The sequence below is a fragment of the Anabrus simplex genome, chromosome 2 (assembly GCF_040414725.1).
Source record: "Anabrus simplex isolate iqAnaSimp1 chromosome 2, ASM4041472v1, whole genome shotgun sequence".
Lineage (NCBI taxonomy): Eukaryota > Metazoa > Arthropoda > Insecta > Orthoptera > Tettigoniidae > Anabrus > Anabrus simplex.
In genome coordinates, this window is record NC_090266.1 from 670,634,239 (window position 1) to 670,653,723 (window position 19,485).

Here is a 19,485-nt window from a genome sequence, read left to right on the forward strand (position 1 = left end):
TGTGATACTCTGTTTCTTACAGGAACATCGTCAACCAGTATAGAAGACCATCTGCTGTACAGTACTGCTCCACAATCTCCTACCAATTCAGACACTTTAAATCAAGAAAGTGTTGCCGAGCATCAATCCCAATCAGCAAAACTGTCCAAAGTCCATTTTCATCCATGGACAGGACATATGTGCACGTCTACTCCAGAGGGGAAGTTCAAAATCCCATCTTGCTCTCATAGCCAGGAACTCAGTCCATCTCAGTCTACAAAATCTTTGACTGTAGTGAATGCCACTCCAATTTTAGTGTCATCTCGAGAAAATGCTTTCAGAGAAGGCACTGAAGATTGCTCGTCTCGTGCCATGAATACAAGTGCACCAGCGCAGTTTCATTCACCAAACGGTGTATATGCAACTCCATTTACAGATGCCTCATATTTTCCTGCGCCAAAGATGGGTACCGGAGTTCCAGCTGGGACATCATCTGAATTACCGGAGTCCAGTGGGAGCCATTGGCTTACTGGAGGAAATTTAACTGGTAGCAGTACTCTGGGCATTGCTGGGCTTCCAGGATTCCGGAGGGTCCATTCAACATCGGGAAGTCTTTTGCAGTTGGCCCATGGACCTAGGCCACAAACTGATCCTAACATAGTACCTACTGGATATTATTTTCAACCTGCTGCTACTCCTCTGCTGCAAGCAGGAATGAGATTTGTATATGGATCTCAACCTAAAGAGACCCCTCAGCAATCGCAATGTTCGTATAGTTTAGGATCTCCTCTTACTATTTCTTGTAGTCCTGAGAGTTCTGTTGGACCTTCCAGTCCTAAGGCAGAACGTACAGCAGAGTCCGAAACTTATGAATGTATATGTGCGAGAACTGTGAATTGACAAGTTGATGGACATGGAAAGAATGTAGCAAAATAATTTTAACTGATCACGAGATCAAATTTTCTGTGCATACTGATGCATTGGAACATGTCCATCCTATTGTATAGTGGAAGAAGAGGTGTCTGGGGAAAGTATTAAAAAAGAATTCAGGTTAACAGTCACAGGGATTTGTTTCATTTGTGAATTTAATTTTGTTTTCTCTTTTAAAATATCTGAAACTATATCATGGTGTGGTATATGATTTATCGGTTCCTCAGTATCTCCCTTAAATAGTAAAATTTGATATCGTTAATTTTATTCAGTTTTTTCCAAAGTATTGTTTTTGTAGTCTTCTTCAGATGCAGTATTTGCTTGTTGTTCAATATTTATGTATTCCTACTGGTTATATCTAGGAATTTTTAATATGGCATTTGCTAGATTTTTTTGTTTCTGTTAAAAGATTTGTGTTCCTTTATTATAATACTAAATAATGACATCTACATCTAGCACCGCTTTTCTGTGATTGTTTGATTGTATAATAGTTTGTTATTATTTATTAATTTATGGTTTGTAATTAGTAATAATTCTGGACCAGAAGGATCCATGAAATGATTTTTATCGAGCTACTCTACCTTAATGAAATTGAGTGATCTATATGATTTTAGTTCTATTCTTTTAACAATTTCTACTAAACCTTCGGGTTGCTAATTCAGACATAATGAAAGACATAATACAAAGGTAGTTTTATTGAATGGCTTGCTATGTTTTCATTTGTACATAAAAGAATTCTTATTTAAGAGTATACTGTATTTTCCACAATATATTTTGTATTATGAAATGTGAAAGATTGATGTAACATATAGATGTATGAATTTTGTGATAGAAAAAATGACATTGTACATGAAATATAAAATCCTAGCACATTTTCCTTATTTGTTTAGAAAATTTTCATTTTAATAAGGTTGTAAAGAGAAACATCCACCATATTGACTCTTTCTTTCAATACCGTCTCAAGTATAATGCAACAAAATGGTGTTCGGCTTTGATGTGAGTACAAGTAAATGTAACAATCTTTTAATAGTAATTTTGTATGAAATCTAGTTACAAAGTTAAATGTGGCTCTGTGTCAGTTCCTCTGCTGCTCTAAGAGAGGTTAGTAGTTATTTATTGAAATTTAAACTATTGCAGTATATTTATTTTAAGAGTTATTTTCATCTATTGCAAAGTTCCCGTTCATGTGGGATCATTGCATTCAAGTTAATTTTAATGTTTCATTCATTTTCTTAAGCAGTAATTCAATGTTGTGTTGTGTTTTGTTTTTGTTTTTCTTTCCAAGAGAAACTGCTGTGAATGGAATTGAAATTTTGTACAGGGACTGTTGATGTATGAATATTTTCTGAATGCTGAAGTATGAAACCTTGATTCATGTAAATATAATCCGTAGTAACCCAGTCTGTGTACAGTAATTGTCTGGAGCCCACAGTAGAAGAGTTCAGTCTCCTTTATATATCATCAGAGCATTTTATTGCATGATGTTTTTCTAAATTGTGGCCCTCAGAATTTTCTTGATTTACTTTATACTGCAGGTCCTACCAAAAGTTTGACACCTGCATATTTCGTGAACATGATTCCTGTCCTTAACCTTTTAGTCTCAGACATACAATTGTTTACAGGGAACTAGAACATATTTAGAGGAACATTTGCTGAAATTTTCATTAAAATATTGTTCTTTGTTTCAAAGTTATTGAAGTCATTGTTTATAATAATTGGAAAGAAAATAGCTATTTTTTAATAGCTCTAGGAATCTGGACAGTACAATATGGCGATTACAGTAATAATTTTTGTTGTGGAGAAACACAGATATCTATAGAATATTTATAATTGTAATAAACAGAATACATTTCCATTTAAGAATATCCTCCATTTTATAGCTCACAACAGAACCACAGAAAGTGATTTAAAAAAACATTCCTTGACCTTGGATGGACAGGAGACCCCTCAAGCTACCAAGATCATTTGTCTGTTATGTTGTAGCGGAATATCTACAGTACAACATAACACAGAAACAATCTCTGTGGCTTTAGGGGCCTCCTGTCCAACCAAAGTCAAGGAATGTTTGTTCTTTTACCACTTTTTGTGGTTCTTTTGTGAGCTATTAAATGGAGGATATTTTTAAATGGAAACATATTCAATTGTTCTATTACAATTATAAATATTGTTCAGGTATCTGTTTTTCACTTTACAAATATAAATACTTCCGTCAATACGGAATTAGATTCATAACTTGCAACAGGTATCTGTGTTTCTCCATAACAAAGATTATTAATGTAATCTAATGTAATTAATTAATGTAATTAATGTAATCCCCATATTGTACTGTCCAGAGCTCCTCAAGTATTAAAAAATAGCTATTTTCTTCCCAATTATTATAAACAAGAACTTCTTTCCAACCATTAATACATTAAAAACATAGTGACTTCAGAACAAAGAATGATATTTTAATGAAAATTTCAGCAAATGTTCCTCTAAATGTGTTCTAGTTCCCTGTAAACAATTGTATGCCTGAGACTAAAAGTTTAAGGATAGGAATCATGTTCATGAAATATGCAGGTGTCCTTAAACTTTTGGTAGGACCTGTATCAGTCAGTCCAACATCAGAGCAGTTTTTGACTGTCATAAAGAGTCAATCAATCCTAAAGTATTGTTCTGACATGCCGTAATACTTTCACTCTCTGAAATCCTTAAAATTCCATACCTGAAACATTCAAGTTTCTGTTATAGAATAATTCCTGTTCGTTTCACATTCTTGCTATACACTGTGAGGACTTCTACACCTTTCTTCCCTCTTCTCAAATGTTCACACTTATCTGTGGACAACTTTGCAGCGTAGTGAAAATTCCCCTGATAAGAACTGTGTCCAATGAGTTACAAGAACTCATTGTTTCCCTCTGGCCACCTTTTCCCCTCTCTGAACTATCTTGTAAAGGCCTGGTTTCACCACTCAGATGGTAAAGTTTCAGGAGAATAACTGTAGAAAGTTCTCTGCTGTTTGTGGATATCCATGAAACCGTTTGTAGTCGAGTTCTACTGTGAAATGATGCGCAACATTAAGGCAACATGTAAGTAAACTTAATGATATTTGTTAAGAGGGAGTGATAGCAACACTGAACTTGAGGGATGAATAGGCATAACAGGAATGGATGGAGTTAACTTGGACTTTAGGCACTCGCATGTTTGCCATGAACAAGCGTCCTTTTGTTGTTAACAATATATCAGTTCTGTTGTTAGGTTCCAGTAGAAGTTCCCCTGAAGACATTATTAACACTGAAACATGACATTATTCTCAAATTGGAATAAAATGAATGTGGCTGCACTAGTCCAAGCTGTACTGTATCCTTGATTGGAAATAAAACCTGAATCCATAATGATTGTGAGGACAGCATTTGTATGGAAACTACTAACTATGTGCATATAATGTTTTTTTGAAGTTAGCAAGCTAATTAGGTTTTTTTGTATCTGAAGTGAACTCTTGTTAATTTATAACTACTAGGTTCTTCAGTCTGCTGAAACTAATAAATTTATAGTAAAAAGTAGTAAACTTGTGTCCTCATCCCGAGATGGTGCAGTTATTTTCAGACCCTCCCCCCCAATGGAGGTGAGCTGCATGTGCCATTTCAACCACATGCCAGTCCTCCTGCCATTCTTACATTTCTGGCAGTACCGGGAATCGAACCCGGGTCCCTAAGGACGGCAGCTAATAACACTAACAGTTACGCTGTGGAGGCGGACAATAAATTTATAAACTACCTGGAAAAGAAAACATATGGTAACCGAATTGTACCTGAAAAAGAAACAACTTATTTAAAATAGAATGACATGTTTATTTCTTGAAAGAACATCATCACAGTTTATCAAACCAGACTCAAAATATTTCAAAATGTATAAACATATACATTTATTTCAGTTTAAATCCTTAAAAACTTGAAATTTGGAACTTATCATAATGAAGTCCTCACCTCTCTCCATTCTTTTTCAGGTAGTTCTCTCTCCATTCTTTTTCAGGTAGTTTGTCCATCAACAAACTTTTGGAGGCTGTTCTGGGATAGCTTCCGAGTCCCGTGGTCTCCAATGGCTCATTACAGTATAATTGCACTGAACAATACCTGTAAGGGAACAGTTCTGCATTTGTTACATACTGTGCAGAATAGACTGAACACACTGTGATAAAAGTGTGTACATGTTTTGTCTGAGGGATGTGGCATTACTCTGTGTTTTGTGCTGTATGTTTTGGTTATTGCATATTACAGGCTTTTTCACTTTTATGACGGTATTTTTAGAGAAACAAGGATGATTGGGATAACAAACTGAATAAATCATAATTACATTACTGCTCTGTAATAAGCCACCGGAGAGCACAAGTCCCTTACAACAATATACTCTGAAGGTACCCCTGAACAACCTCCAAAAGTTCTTCGACGGAGTTTGGGTTCGCCCTGTATAGCTTGTGGAAAATGGCTATATTAGACAGGATTAATTCTCTAAGTGCATCAAGGTGTGGAAGGACTAGAGATATTAGGACATTCAGCTTAGAGAAGATTATTACAAAAGCAAAGTAAAGTCTTCTCCATGCAGGCCATGAAGGCACTTGGAGGGGTGGAAGGTAAAGGCTTCCACTATCCGTAACCTCGCCACTTGATGGGGTAGAGTGGTTAACTCTACGCCCGGCTGCCTTTGCCCCCAGGAATTAACCTGGTACTCATTTTTGGTGTAGGCTGAGTGAACCTCAGGGCCATATGCACCTCCGGAAGTGGAAATCTCATTTCTTAAATTTTACGACTTCCTGGCAGGGATTCGAACCCACGTTCTTCCGAGTGAACCGAGCACACCTTTACCGCCCCGGCCAGGCAGCCCCTAGATGATTATTACAACAGAACATTTTGTTGTTTTTTTCTGTTTTATTTTAATTTTTTAGGAAAGTGATCTGATGTGTTGTATTAGTGGGTGGTGATCATAATAGCACTATAGAATGTCTTTGAGATATATACAGTACATATATTATGGTGAAGATTTGGTGGTTATGCTGTTGTCTGAATTGCAGAAGTGGTGGTGGTGGTTGTTGTTTTACTGTTTTTATGGTAACTATGAATGAAATTTATTCTTACTGCTCAGTGAAGTATTATTAAAATCTGTTAGAGGTTCTCTCTCTTAGCATTAAGAACGGTGAACAGCCTTTGAAGTTCGTAGGCTATTGATGATGACTGACAGATGGTGGTGGTAGTATTAATTTTGAAACTGTGAACTGAATACATTGATGTTAAACCTCTAGAATGTACTCAACTGTCCATTGAAGGGGCCAATTATTCTTGAGAAGACTAATGCATACACTGCAGAATACCACATCTCTGGTGGTTATGTGATAACTTTACTCTGTCTTCATCACTGTCTTCTAGTTTAATGCTTTAAAACAGGGCCTCTCAAACGACCAAAATCTCACATGTTCAAACTGAGGCACAGAGTTCCTGTGCACAGTGCATCTGTCCCACTCAGCTCGGCTCGGACCAGCATGTCGTCTCTGGGCTACGCGGCTGAAGTCGGCTGAAATTTGGAGCGCTACAGAGCAAGTGAGGAAGAGAGAGACAGGCAGAGCGAGCGTGACAGGTGTGGGGAAAGAGAGAGAGACAGCGCTATTGCTCCAAATCGAGGAGTGGGGGTCTGGACTCTGGTCGACCAAGCGAAGTCGTCTTTTGCACCATGCACAGTGCAATGCACTGGTGCATGCACCATGAGAGACCCTGCTTTAAAGTGAAATAATCTGCACAAATCCTTTTAAAATATCATATTTTAGCCACGTGGTATTTTAAGGTGCAATGTTCTGCACTAGTTACAAATAGAGTATTGTGGCGACATTTATTAAATTCACAGAGGCTTGCAGACTGAATGCTGAAAGGCATAACAGTCTGTAATGATAATGTATGTATGTACTGTGAATAGCTTTTGATTGTTGATAATTGCCATTTAATACTAGTTAGGAACACAACTAGTCCCTTATATGCAACATATTTGCTTACTTGAAATTTGTAAGATCCTTCAAATAAACTTGTCTTTATGCACAGTCTTACTTAGATCTTCAATGCCATTTTCTTACTTTACTCAGATAACATTTGCATAGCCAAGTAAGACAAATAGACGAATAAGTTTGAGTGGTGTCTTTAAAAGTAGGAAAGATCACAATATGTAGATAAAGTAGGAATTGAAGAGGACAAATTGGGGTAAAATATTCGTTTATAGGTAGGGGAGTTAGGGATTGGAATAACTTACCAAGAGAGATGTTTAATAAATTTCCAATTTCTTTGCAATCATTTAAGAAAAGGCTAGGAAAACAACAGATAAGGAATCTGCCACCTGGGTGACTGCCCTAAGTGCAGATCAGGATGGATTGATTGATTGATTGATTGATTGATTGATTGATTGATTGATTGATTGATTGATTGATTGATTGATTGATTGATTGATTGATTGATTGATTGATTGATTGACTGACTAAGTTGTGACTGAATGTTGGATAAAGTTCTTAGGAAACACTCATGTTCTATATAAATGGTGATAAATAGAAGGAAACATGAATGAGAGAGTAATTTTACTTCATATGCATATTCCCGCCCATTCCTCAAAATGTATAAATGTTTTAACGGACAGTCTCCCACCAAAACTGCAGGGTAGAAAGCCCTGAAGAACCTCAAATCCTGAGTAATACAAAAACCCGAACTAACAATTGATTCCATTGCTACACAACCACTCTCACACTTTAGGAACATGGATGCTCAGTTTATTAGTCCAGAGAGCAGAGGAGTAAAACTCCTACTTCATGGCTATGATTGTTAAAAGTAGAGTTTTGTCCAATGGAAAGTAATCACTGTACCAACAATGTAAGTAAGGGGTGGCACAACCATTTTAAAATTCTTGTACGGAAACATTATCCTAATTTTTATGCTGCACTGATGGAACTGCAGAAAGAGCAGGCAGATGCATGGTGCTTGGTTGACCGTTGCCATAAGACCTATCTGTGTCAGTGCGATGTAAAGCAAATAGCAAAAAAAAAAAAGTCTTCGTTGAAGAACTGAAGTTAGGGTGGAAAGTATATGCAGCACCCAAAAGAAATTGTTACTCCAAGAAAGGATGAGGTGACTAGTATTGGAATATGACCACCACAAAGAAAGCTACAGTAAACTGGACTACATTCGCCACATAGACTACTACTTTACACTCGAACTTGAATATTCAACACCACATTGATACCACCATCTAATTGAAATGTGGAAAGTTGAGAAAATTATCAATACATTTGTATGGCTGTTTATTACTGTACAATAAAGCATTACTTGCATATTTTTCTTTGCATTCCATACTTTTTAGAAAACTTCAAGGGTTATTAGTTTTATAGAATTTGTCGTTCGGAGGAAATGGTTTTCGGGGAAAGGTAATTCAGAAAATCGGAATCAGGGAAATGTCCATTCTAGTGAATGGCTTAGGGCAATTCCCTGGGAATCCATTTGCATTTCTGTAATTTATAAACATCTTATACTCCATGAACTCAATATGAAGACAATTCCATTTGATATATCATGGTAGTATATGTTATGTTATGTTAAACTTAAACAACTTGGTGAAACCAGGCCCAAAGATTGATGACATCTGAGGGCCCCTGAGAGAAATGAATTGACTTTCTTCAGACCTCTCCACATTCTGTTCTTGGTCTTAATATGGGCGCTGACCTGTGCACTTTATGACACCATAATGTAATTTTTAAGATATATTATTCATCTAGTTCAGAAGCAAGCTTGCTTGAATGTGATTTTGACTACTTCAGTAGCACATTTAATTCAATGGGGTAATAAAAGCAAGTTTAGAAATATTTCACTTCTTATTTAATCACTTACAACCATAGCAGTTTAATAAATGGTGACATTTTCATCAAAGTAACTTTAATCAGTAATAATTATAAGATAATTCTTTGATTACTTTGTGTGATTTCAATGTTTATATTTAATAACAGTTCTCACTATAACATTTGCAACAGCTAGATACTTTTGTGTACTCGCCAACATAGACTGAGGATATATTGAAATAATTTGTGACTGGTGGATAATCTCTTAAATCATTGCAGGATTTTCCCGTTAACTTTAAGAGTTAATTTATTTATCTTGTACACATCAATCTGTAGCTCTTTGCTTGTTTTCCTTTAATGTGATTGAACCCAAGGAAACATCCATATGTGTGTAAAATTTGTGTAAACTTAAAATAAAGCTTGATTTGTTGTTACTCTTATCTTGTTGTTCTCTTTAATTAATGGAAAATTTCTGAGAGCAGTTTGTTGGGTTTTAGGCTGGAGAAGACTGATTTTGTTTTGAAAGAAACCGACAGATACTTGCAACTGTGTGTAATCTCTCTTAATTTAGATCTAGTAATATGAACCTTAATACAGTCGTACTTCTCTGTCAGCTGTTGTGCAGTTATTTTCTGTTTTAAAAAGAATCAGTTAGGTTCAGTAACTGACTAGGACAGAAAATACTGAAGTAAAACTTCATATACTCATACAGAACATCAGGAAAAGAACCAAATTGTGGTTTCAGTTTTTGTAGAATGTTTTCATTACTGTAGAAATATCTTATTTCATTGTTAAAGTTGTAGGTCATGTAAGTTTTCAGTGATGGATATACCGGGTGAGTTGGCTGTACAGTTAGGGTCGCGCAGCTGTGGGCTTGCATCCGGGAGATAGTGGGTCGAACCCCACTGTTGGTAGCCCTGAATGTGGTTTCTGTGGTTTTCCATTTTCACACAAGGCAAATGGGGCTGTACCGTAGTTAAGGCCATGGCCGCTTCCTTTCCACTCCTAATATAATAATAATAATAATAATAATAATAATAATAATAATAATAATAATCGTATGGCCTCGGCTACCGTGTGCAGACATTTCAAGTTGATGCCATCTGGCTGTCTGCTCGTCAATTTCGACGTTCCGTTTCACTCTAGGCCCACTAGATGGCAGACCGAGTAAACCGAAACTCTCTTGGGCGTCTATGGCTGAGATTTAATGAATTTTGTCGGGTAAACACCAAATGTGTCACCAGAGATTTTTTACATGCCGACATCGTACGACATGGAGTGTCGAATGGACTTTTTTCTGCCCTTCAAAAATCCGACTACCTCTGCCAGATTTGAACCCGCTATCTTGGGATCTGGAGGCCGACACTCTACCACTGATCCACAAAGGCAGCTTTCCACTCCTAGGCCTTTCCTATCTTGTCGTCGCCGTAAGACCTATGTGTTGGTGTGCCGTAAAGCAAAGAGTAAAAAAAAGAAAGTGATGGATATGGCCACATCTGGACTCCATAACTTTCTCCTTTGTAGCATTAAGTGAGGGAGGAAGAAATGCCTGCTAAAAAAAAAAAACGGGGGCAGGGCCATAAATGTGGGAAAACTGACTGTCTTGACTCGCAAATCTGCAACAACCAAGAGAGGCTAGACAGAATTGGGCCTGGTGTAAGTAAATGGAAGCAATACTGAACTCAGCTGAGGCTCTGTAATCATGTACAAGCTGCCAGACTCTAAGAGGAAATTATTAATTTTGAAGGTTATTGCCATTTGATTACGGCCAACTCGGTATGACATCCTTGTGTACCCAAAGGAACAAAATTGAATTCTAACACAGTTGGATGACATTCAGAATTGTTTAAATACAAGGTGTCTGTAGATTTACTGACATAATAAAGAATTATTTCCAGGGCAAAATTATGGCATCCCAATGGAGCTGGTTCAATTGTGATGAGAGTAAGATATGGGGAGGGGCATCCATGTTCTCTGGTGTGTGTGCATGCTCACCAGTTCATCGTACAAGTTTTCAGTTGAGCTCCTTGTGATACGTGCCTCAGTTTATGATGGTGAACCGATGAGAATCTGCCCGTTGCAATTCCTTGATGGGTGCAGTACTTTCGCATCTGTCTCTCAGCACAGGCCAGAGCAAAGTGTAGCTTCCACCCAAGTCCCAGTCCATGGCTGCGACCGTATGGAAGCTGCTGTGGTATGGTTGGTGCTGAGTAATGACATTCTGAGCATAACCAGTACATCTGAGTGTTATGAAAATGCTGCAATAGCATTTTCTGGCCCAGTGTGAAAAGTGTCGGCAAACTATCTCACTCCTCATTTTGCCTGGTATGCTTCATTTTGGCAACATCTTCAGTTCTTGGCGTTTCCTCCAGAACTGCATATCCTTTGGTGGTGCTATTTGAGGATCCAACCAGCCTTTGGGCTCATGACTGACTTGACAGACAGAGAGGTGAGAATAATCACAAAATTTAACAATACTATTAAGCTGAGGAAAAGAAACTAACAAGGTATCCATCATTCATTTTTGCTGGTTTAAAGTCTAACTGTTGCACATATAACTATATGCCATTCATTTTTTATGTAGATAAACCCAGTGATACGGTCGTTCAGGGCAATGTAAGAACATTGGTTTAGATGTTGACAATATAGGTTGTACATCCCACTAGCTACGTTTATTGGTTTGGGAAATGCCGAAGTGTTGGAATTTTGTCCTGAAGGAGTTCTTTTATGTTCTGGTAAATCTACCAACTCAAGACTGACATATTTGAGCATTTTCTAATACCACTGGACTGAGCCGGGATTGAACCCGCGAACTTGGGTTAAGAAAGCCAGCGCTCTACCATCTGAGCCTCTTGAGCCAGGCACTGATTTTTCTCTTTAAAAATTGTTTGAGGTATACAACTCCAGGCATTATAATGCTCATTAAGGTGCAGAAGGTATCTTTAAAAAAGGCTTCCAATTTGAAAGTGTCGTTGATCTGATGGAAGTGGTTATAAGATACTCATACAACGCCAGATTTCCTTTTGTGCTTGATATTCTCCAGAATATTATGCTAGCTATCAGTGAGATGTCAGATGTGAATAGATTCACCCAATCGACATTGGAGGAAGTTACACTCTCTCTCTCTGTTAATGATGGATGTAAAGTTTGTCCATAAGGACAACAGTATAGCACTCATCCCATCACTTACGTTAGTTGGTGCACTTGCGCATTAAATGTTGTGGTGTGACGCAAAATAGAGTTCCCATTGGCCAGGACTCGGCAAACTTATTAATGCTAACTTGATTGTAATAACATTTCAATAATACGTAATATAGCATACACATCCTATGATATCATATAGCATAAACCAACTCTTTCTTAATGTTCTGCTTTCAAGACCAACAGTGAGCATATGTTTTAAGAAAGAAAAGCATTATTTCTTCACTTGAAACAACAATTTCAGGTTTTAATAAAGCATTTTGAAGTTCATTGCATAACCTGGATTTTGTTGACCACAAATATTCTAAAAATGACCCTAAAATGAAGGAAAGATATATATATACTATATACATATGTATTGAAAACAGATGGAAATGGTTTTCCGTGGTTTCCCATTTTCACACCAGGTAAATGCTGGGGCTGTACCTTAATTAAGGTCACGGCTGCTTCCTTCCCACTCCTAGCCCTTCCCTGTCCCATCGTCGCTATAAGACCTATCTGTGTCCGTGCGACGTAAAGCAACTAGCAAAAAAAGAAAACAGATGGAGAGCAACTTTTCATGCAAGTTGTTAAGAAGGAAGCCATACTTTCAGTATCGATTTAGTTATTGTAACTCAAAAGCTTTTCAGTCTGTTGAAAACACAAGTAAAAACATATACAGTAAAATACTGTAACACACTGTATCTGTAAAAGAATACTCACTATTAAATAAAGAATGGCATTTTTCGTTCTACAACAACTCCCCCAGATTCTATCAAATCACTTTAAATCAGGCACATATATCTACAATATTGTTTACGATGCATAAACTAGTCATTGATTATGAATTTGTGATGTTATGTACATAGGTGGATCAAAAGGTTAGTTGCACTAATGCGCCGCAGCAGCGCGCTGTGTGTCGCAAACGTGGGCACAGCGGAGAAAGGGACAGACACTGCCCACATGTCTGTTAGGCAGGTCGCTGTGGTGTCTCGTCTAGTATTGTGTGAATAGCGGACAAATGCAATGGCGTGTCAACTGGACGTTCACTCCAAATGTGAGGTGTGTGAGACAATCTGATTCCTAGGGGCCAAAAGGAAGAATTGCACAGGCATTCATCGTGAAATTAGTGCTGTGTATGGGGAGCGGGCCATTTCCTGGCAAGGTATTGTAAAGTGGTGTCAGCAATTCGAACCCAGACGCACGGATATCACGGACAACCATCGCAAAGGCAGGCCCGCAACGTCCAGGACCCGTGCACAGGTCAACAGTGTGAATGCGATCATTAGACAGAACCAGTGCATTAAACTGAGAGAAATCGCGACGCAGCTGAACATGTCGTATGGCAGTGTGTTCGACATTGTTCAGGAGGACCTTGGATATCGTAAGCTGTGTCAAAGATGGGTCCCACGTCTTCTCACCGATGAGCACAAGGGACAACGTTTCCAATCCTGCCTGGCATTTTTGCAACGCTATGCCGCAGACGGCAACGGGTTTCTGCAGCGAATCATCACAGGCGACGAAATGTGGGTCCACCACTTCACCCCCAAAACGAAGCGAACATCAATGGAATGGGTGCACCCCTCATCACCACAACGTAAGAAGGCCAATGTTCAACCTTCAGCCAGTAAGGTTATGGCAACAGTGTTCTTTGACATGGAGGGTTTGCTGCACGAGGAATTCATGCCGAAAGGAACGACGATCAACGCGGCGGCGTATTGTCAAACATTGCACCAGTTGCATAAAGCGATTAAAGAGAAGCGCCGGGGGAAATTGAGTGCCAGTGTGATTTTGTTGCACGATAACGCAACACCTCACAAGGCCCGTCAAACAAGAGAACTACTGCAGTGTTTCAAGTGGGTGGTCTGGCAACATCCACCCCACAGTCCCGACCTAGTGCCATGTGACTTTCATCTGTTCGGTAAGCTCAAAACGGAGCTCAGTGGTCGACATTTCCAGACCGATGAGGAGGTAAAGGCCGCTGTCTCCGAGTGGTTGCAGAACGCTGGAGGAAATTTCTATGCATCCGGCATCGACAAGTTGGTTGTGCATTTGCAGAAATGTATGGAGTCTCTTGGAAACTATGTGGAAAAGTGACGTTACAGTGTATGTCGTTATAGTCGTGTTGCTGTTGTATAGGTGGTGTAATAAATGGCCATAACTGGGAAGTGCAACTTATATTCTGATCTGCCCTCGTACAAATAAAATAAAATATGTGGAAGAACAAGCAGAAGAGTTAGAGAGAAAAGAACATTTTGGTGGAATGATAAAGTGAAAGAAGCCATAATGAAAAGGAATAAAGCCAAAAAAGTTCTTGATGTGGCTAAGTCTGATAGAAGAATCAACAGCGACCGAATAGACAACAATAAATTGGAAGAGATGGCAAAAAAATATAGATACAGGAAGTTGGAAGTCAAGAGAATTGTACGGGAAGAAAAGAGAAAAGTTGGAAAGAATTTACAACTAAACTGGAAGAAGACAGTAAAGGGAATATGAAAATGATATATGGAATAGTAAAAAGTGAAAGATCAGATAAAGAAGCAATTACAGCTCTGGAGACAGCAGATGGGAATATAGTTTGCAATATGAAAGATATCACGGATACAATGGGACGGTATTTTGACAAGCTCCTAAATGGCCCTAATGAGATTTCTGTTGAGGAGCTCTCCATAGGATGAGAAGCTGTAAGTCAGCAGGAGCTGATGAAGTTACAGCTGACATGATTAAAGCTGCTGGTCCGCCAGAAATACAGTGGCTGTATAGAGTTCTCAGAATAACATGGAAAGATAACGAAATACCTGAAGATTGGACAAAAGGGGTGATAGTTCCTATAAGAAAGGGAGTAGAAGGAAAAGTGAAAATTACAGAGGCATTACCCTCTTATCACATGGCCTTAAAATTATGGAGATGATCATTGAAGCCAGAGTAAGGGATATACTAGAGCCTATCTTAGAAGAGGAACAACAGGGCTTTAGGGCTGGAAGAAGCACAACAGATCTGATATTTGCTTTGAGGATGTTGTCAGAGAAACACTGGGAAAGAGGAAAGACCTAATTATTATGTTTTGTGTTTTTGCTATTTGCTTTACGTCGCACCGACACAGATAGGTCTTATGGCGACGATGGGATAGGCAAGACCTAAGAATGGGAAGGAAGCAGCCATGGCCTTAAGGTACAGCCCCAGCATTTGCCTGGTGTGAAAATGGGAAACCACGGAAAACCATCTTCAGGGCTGCCGACAGTAGGATTCAAACCCACTATCTCCTGATTACTGGATACTGGCCGCACTTAAGCGACTGCAGCTATCAAGCTCGGTAAGTATTATGTTTATGGACCTTGAAAAGGAATATGATAATGTTCCTAGATCAACTATTTGGAAAAGTCTCAGAAAACTTGGTGTACCGGAGTACCTTATTAGGACAGGCTATGTCAGTATTGGAGATGGTCACTCTGAATGTTTCAATACAACCAAAGGAGTACAGCAGGGAAGTGCCTTATCACCTTTTCTATTCATACCAGTTATGGGTACCATTTTAAAGGAACTAAAAGGAAAAGGTAATAAAGATCTTCATGCTCTGGTGTTTGCAGACAATGTGGCAATATGGGATGAAGCAGAGGAGGGAGTGCAAAATAATCTGAATGCATGGTGTAAGAAGTTTGATGATTATGGAATGAAATTGAACCCATCAAAAACAGTAGCATTGAAAATCAGCAGGCATAATACAGAATGCAACATAAAAATACAGGACCACCAAGTTGATGTAGTACACCGTACACCAATTCAGATATTTAGGAAGTGTAATGGCTAGTAATAATAGAGCTGAGATAGAAATAACAAACAGAGTAACCAAAGGCTCTAACTCTTACAGTTTCATCAGACACCTACTATGGGATGAGAAGGTTCCACAAAGAACAAAAATGACCCTGTACAAGTCATATTTCATTCCCATCCTTACATATTCTCTGGAAACCTGCACACTAACATCAAAGGATTGTAGTAGGATTCAAGTCTGTGAAATGAAATTTCTTAGAACTGCCCTCCAAAAGACACGACTTGATCACGTGAAAAATGATGAGATCCGATCTAACCTAGGTCTAAATGAATCGATGGAGGAAAGACTTAGGTCATCTAGACTTAAATGGTTTGGGCATGTTAAATGAATAGCACAATGTTACCATGTGCTTATTTGGAAAAGAGAATAACAGGTAGAAGACCAGCTGGAAGATCAAGAAGAAGATGGATGGACCAACTGAGGAAAGACGTGGAGAGAAGAGGATGGAATTGGGAATCTGTCATGGACAACAAAATCTTTTTGAAAAGGCAAAAGTAGTTAGTGGGACATAAAGCCAATAACATTATTAAACAGAGTATGCGTGCACTGTCGGAGTACTCTGTTTAAAAGTTATTATGTTCCCATACTGACAAATGCACACAATACATGAACTTTCTCCAGAGGAGACAGCAGTAGAATTGAAGCTTATGAAATGAAGTTTACATGCACCCATGCTTCAAAGGACAAAGAGAGATAAAATGACGAATGAAGTAAATCGAGCTGAAGCTTATGTAAACACGATGGTGGGATCTTCCTATCCACAGGTCATGCCTAAGATGGTATGGACAAGTTAGAAGGATGAAGAAGGGAAGGAAAGCAGCTGAATACTTAAAAAACATAATAACAGAAAGGAGATGTGTTGGAAGACATTGAATGAGTTGAATGGAACAAATAAAGAGAAGGTTGAACTGGAAGATCAATAAGAATATGTTATTGTACAGGAGGAGGTGGCTGCAAAGGCTCTAACTCAGCACTTGGAAAACTGGAACTGGAGAATGATGATGATAACCCTCTAGTACTTGTAAGTAATTCTTAGGGATGACCATAGAATATTCTCACACCAGCAAGCAAAGGTGGGAGTAAGCACCCATAAGACAGTGACAAGACCATTTGCTGCACAACAAGCAAAGTGGGTCTGGGTGCTTAAGGTTAGTATTGTGAAGCGGCCTAAAGGCTACTAATATCCTCAGGTCTACCGAGGTTAGGTTTTGCCGAGTGACGAGATGCTTTTATTTTCATAGAATGCGACAGCCCTAAAATAAGACAATAGCAAACACAAAAAATGGCTGCAAATGCATAGTCTTGGTTTTAATTCTTCAATGAGCAGGTTGGTGGGTCTCTGGCAAGCATACTCTATTACCTGAGGTGCTGGTTTATGTAATTTTTATACTTCATACTGTTTTGGAGATATGCATACCCGCAATCAAATAGATATCTGCTCCACTGTCTACTTTTAATAGTTTTTGGAGAAGCCAAGGTGCTGGAATCTTGTCCTGCAGGAGTTCTGTAAAAGTTGCACTGTCCTTATCCTAAATTGTTTGTTACCACTTACAAAATTCAGATTCCCATAAAAATTCCTGGGTTTCTGTCTCGAATGTAATAGCATGGGCCTCACGCACATGGTTGCTGTAACTGTTGATGGTAAATTACGTATTTAAACAGGTATATTATACTTTATGCTGGATTATGTTCACCACCACCACTGTGTCAGCAGCATAAATTCCACCACATATTAGCCTATGGGTGAGGGAAGGATTGTATTTGTGACTGTATTTTCTGCTTCAGCTAGAATAGAATACAAACATTTAAAAAAAAGGAACACTCCCTAATGATAGTCGCTTAAAAATGAATGTGTGCATGGTACCTACAGTATGTTCCTCACATTTAATATTTTATCAGACTTCATCTTATTGATTATCAAAATGTAATTCACCACCCATCTAGATACAAACCTTATGGATGCCCACAAGAAACATTCTATCAGTTGTTCCTGAGAAAAGTGCATACGTAAGGAATTTATAAAATACCATGCGCTCATTTCTCCTTTTAGCGACTGAGCAATTTGAGAAGTTACAGACTGACTCACCCCAGCATAATCTGCCACGCTCCACCCTGAGCTGATCACTACCATTGGCTGATTTTTGAATGAAACAGCTTGATTCCTAAAAGGGAAGAAAGAAAGTCCATAAGGTTTTTATACAGTATTTAAACTTGGGGTGTGTTGATGAGCATTTTGGTTACCTAAAAATGCATATCTGTACAGTGCTAACTTACACGTATGGTGAAGGAAGGGATTGTATGGAATGTGATAGGGTATTCTTTAATGAACTGGTGGAACATTGCTTTATTTTCTGAGTAAAGAAGTTTATAATGTGTAGACTATAATGCTAATGTCATTCACATGAAAATAGAACTGAATTGGTAGATGCAGTTCTGCAAAATAACAGTATTTCCAATGTGAAATATGTAATAAAAACACTGGCAAACACTCCACCCCATATAGTATCACTGGGCAAACGACTATACGATAGATCTTCAATTTGAGACATAAGGTGATCCTGCAGTCACAAAGGACGGTGCCTATGACCTGGTGCCACCTTAACCAGGCAGCATTAACTTGTGCTCAAACGTCTACACATGTCAGCTGTCACGCGGGAGCAAAGGTAACGAAATGCAGATGTCTTTGGTAGTGGAATGTTGTAGACCAATATTGTCCCATTTATCTGGGTGTACACTCCAGGTATTCTGTTTTTGCGACATTTATCCTTAATCTAAATGTTTCCAATCTTGTTTCCCCCAGAGTAACCAATTCATTAATCCTGTTTTATGAGTCGCTAGCAGGCATAATGTCCTTTGCATAGAGAAAGGTCGATGGACGGGGTGTTTGTAGGTCCGCAGTTACTGTGTCCACGCACAGGATGAACAGGAGTGGTGACAGGGTGGATCCTCGATGAACTCCCACTCGAATGTCGAATGGTGCTGTGACGCCTACTTGCACAGCGGTCAGAGCTTGTAGTGTTATGGAAGAGGAGCTGTACCCAACAGACATATTTAACTGGGTATATTTCCATGGGTACGGAGCGAATAACAGATGAGTTCATGGGGGATCCGGTCAAATGCCTTTTCTACATCTAGAAAGTCCACATGGACTGTTCTTCTCTTCTCTCTGTGCCTCTCTGCCAGAAACTGGACAGCATGGATAGCGTCTGTTGTTCTGCGGCCTTTAACAAAGCCACATTGGTTTAATGAGACAATAATGCGGACCTGTCAACAATTGCAGATTATTCATCATTTCTATGGAGTTTTTGCTAATATTATGGTAATATGGTTAAAAGCAAATTTATTACAAAAATCAATGGGTTTGTTTTTACTTTCCTGACGAAAACAAAAGTTTCTGCTATTTGCTTTACGTCGCACCGACACAGATATGTCTTATGGCGATGATGGGATAGGAAAGGGCTAGGAGTGGGAAGGAAGTGGCCGTAGCCTTAATTTAAGGTACAGCCCCAGCATTTTCCTGATGTGAAAATGGGAAACCACAGAAAACCATCTTCAGGGCTGCCGACATTGGGATTCGAACCCACTATCTCCCGGATGCAAGCTCACAGCTGCACGACTCTAACCGCATGGTCAACTCACTCGGTAACAAAAGTTTAATCTTAAATGAAGTGCTAGGTGATTTTGTGACATCACACTGCACAAAAATCATACTCGCATTCCCATCATGGCT

General features: G+C 38.7%; 1 protein-coding gene across 1 annotated transcript in view; it reads left to right on the plus strand.

Moving 5' to 3' along the window:
• Nucleotides 1-9,183, plus strand: part of Wnk (Wnk kinase) — an 834,378-nt gene extending 825,195 nt beyond the window's left edge. Inside the window, exon 32 of the mRNA XM_068226022.1 lies at nt 23-9,183. Coding sequence (XP_068082123.1) covers nt 23-879 — 857 coding nt within the window. The 3' untranslated portion in view covers nt 880-9,183. The remainder of the gene's footprint in view (nt 1-22) is intronic.
• Nucleotides 9,184-19,485: the final 10,302 nt, after the last annotated feature.